This window comes from Alosa pseudoharengus, unplaced genomic scaffold (assembly GCF_046254945.1).
Source record: "Alosa pseudoharengus isolate Yale_2024_CS ecotype anadromous, Long Island Sound unplaced genomic scaffold, YU_APseudo_1.1 YU_APseudo_1.1_scf_20, whole genome shotgun sequence".
Classification (NCBI taxonomy): domain Eukaryota; kingdom Metazoa; phylum Chordata; class Actinopteri; order Clupeiformes; family Clupeidae; genus Alosa; species Alosa pseudoharengus.
Window position 1 is genome coordinate 36,720,624 of NW_027468664.1, and position 2,500 is coordinate 36,723,123.

Sequence of the window (2,500 nt, forward strand, 5' to 3'; positions counted from 1 at the left end):
ACAAAGTCAAGCACTTATCATTTTGAAAGTATTATCAGAGCGAAATGCAGCCAAGCCCCCTCTTTACCCTTCACTCCCTGATAATATCTAGTAAAACGAAGCAGCTAGTGATTTATAGCCTTGCTGGACAATAAATATGAAGCCTCATCTTCACCATCTTCATCGCCCTGACAAACATGCATTTGTGCATGTGTGTGTGTGTGTCTGTATATGTGTGTGTGTGTGTGTGTGTGTGTGCGCGCGTGTGTGTGTGTGTGTGTGTGTGTGTGTGTGTACTCTCTTGTGATTCAGATCATCGCCATGAAGGATGGCTCTGTCCTGAGAGAGGGCACGCTAAAGGACATCCAGAACAATGATGTTCAGCTGTACGAGCACTGGAAGACCCTCATGAACCGCCAGGACCAGGAGCTGGAGAAGGTGGGCCCAGGCCTTCTAGAATGCTCATGCTGTGTGTGCTCCTATCTCCGCTACAGATGCACTAGTCTTTGCTGGTGGGACAGTGACAGCAACACTATCTAACAATTGGTTGGATTGTTAGATTCCCAAACCTGCTGTTGCGAATCTGTCTGTGTCACTGTGGATAAAAGTGTCTGCTAAATACCAGTCACTTTACAATTAATTAACTTTTACTTTACCTCAGCAGTCAAGACTGCCTTTCTGCAGCTTAGCCAGAAATGCAGTAGTGTTCATGACATTCAGTTTAATTTACTTCTGGTCAGTTTGTTACTGAAGGTGGCAGAATCAGAAATGCTTGGTAATTGTGAAAATGGTGTAACCAGGACTATAGTTGTTAATGAAGGATTTGTAAAATGAAGGAAATGCAATTTTATAATTGTTTAACATCTTAATTATGCAAACTTGTATGACCATAAATTGTGTCTTATTATCCACTGAGTGAAGTTGTTATTATTTGCTACATACAGAAGTTGAGTCAGCCTAACATGTGAAATGGCATTATGTAAACAGGTGTTGGAAGTGGTGACTCATAGTGAATATGAATAAGGCGATAGTGATCACTCATCATAAGGTGTTTGTCTCTGGTGACTGTAGGACACGGAGCTGGAGAGCCAGACCACACTGGAGAGAAAGACGCTGAGAAGAGCCTTCTACTCTCGTGAAGCCAAAAACCAGGTTGATGACGAGGACGAAGGTGACTCTTCTCCCGAATGTCCACATGAATGCTAGATGTGGTTGTAGAGAGCTAGCAAGCTAGTGTCAGTTGAAGTCAGAGATCTAAGTAGAGCGCTCTAGAATCTTCGGTTGAAATGTTTCGCTGTTCCCATGGAAGCGCTGTTTGTGGTGGTAGCCAAATGGAGCTTTTAAGCAGAGTTGGAACGCCATCAAACATTCTTTCCGGCTGGAGAGCTAGTAGAGGTGTAACAGCTTCCCTCCAAAGCACCTCTGCTGCCTCTTATTGCAAGCATAATGAAAACAAACAATGTGCTTTGCTGTTTTATATTTTAGATCTAAATAGATGTAATAATAGTAATGACACAGATTAAGAATACACATACAATTTTGTCTGTGTGTGTGTGTATGTGTTCGACGTCGTTGGGGGGTTGTGTTTGCACTATATCTTTACTCTGCCTTCATGATGACATAGTATCTAGAAATACTAAAGGAAAAAAAGGGTCAAGATGCTGCATTTTTACATTGCACTGCATCCTTAACTAATTGTTGTATGTTGACAGCCAATTTCCTGCATTTCATCACACTGTTAAGTGGGGCATTCCAAGACAACCACTTGTGTTTTACCCCCTCCATTTCCCCCAACAGAGGAGGAAGAAGAGGAGGACGAAGATGACAACATGTCCACCACCACCAGCCGCCGGTCCAAGATCCCCTGGAAGGTGTGCTGGCGGTACCTGTCCTCCGGTGGCTTCTTCATGGTCTTCATGATGGTGTTCTCCAAGCTGCTCAAGCACTCGGTCATGGTGGCTATCGACTACTGGCTGGCCTACTGGACCTCCGCCAACAGGTCCAACGGCTCGTCCTTCAACAGTACCTCCAACTTCAGCACCGACTCCAACTTCACCACCTACTCCAACTTCACTGAGGATGGAGACAGCTACAATGAGGTGAGAACGGAGTGGCCGCCGATGCAAAAGAGTTCTTTTTGAGGGGGCGCGATGGAGCAACGGTAACCTCACCGGTGGCCTGACATCCCAGTCAACCAAGGTTCCATTTCCGGACCCGCAGTTGCGAGTCTGTGTCGCTTTGTATAAAAGCGGCTGCTATATACCACTCAACTTTAAGTGTAAGTTCTTATAGGAAGGCAGAAGATGGCATGTGATCTTCAAGAAGGTTATGATGCAGTGATGTAAAATGTAAAAATAAACTTTTGTTTTAGTGTGCTTACATACTCAGTGGATGTTAGTTGATGTTAGTGTGTCTGTGTGTGTGTGTGTGTGTGTGTGTGAGTGTGTATGTCTGTGTGTGCACACACACATTTATCTGTGTGTGTGTGCATGCATCTGTGTTTGTATGTGTCTGTTTGAAC

At 44.4% G+C, this 2,500-nt stretch overlaps 1 protein-coding gene across 1 annotated transcript in view; it reads left to right on the forward strand.

Moving 5' to 3' along the window:
- Positions 1-2,500, forward strand: part of LOC143136457 (ATP-binding cassette sub-family C member 9-like) — a 59,413-nt gene that overhangs the window by 37,571 nt on the left and 19,342 nt on the right. Inside the window, exons 23-25 of the mRNA XM_076297179.1 lie at positions 292-417; positions 1,051-1,150; positions 1,777-2,078. Of these exons, the coding sequence (XP_076153294.1) occupies positions 292-417; positions 1,051-1,150; positions 1,777-2,078 (528 nt within the window). The remainder of the gene's footprint in view (positions 1-291; positions 418-1,050; positions 1,151-1,776; positions 2,079-2,500) is intronic.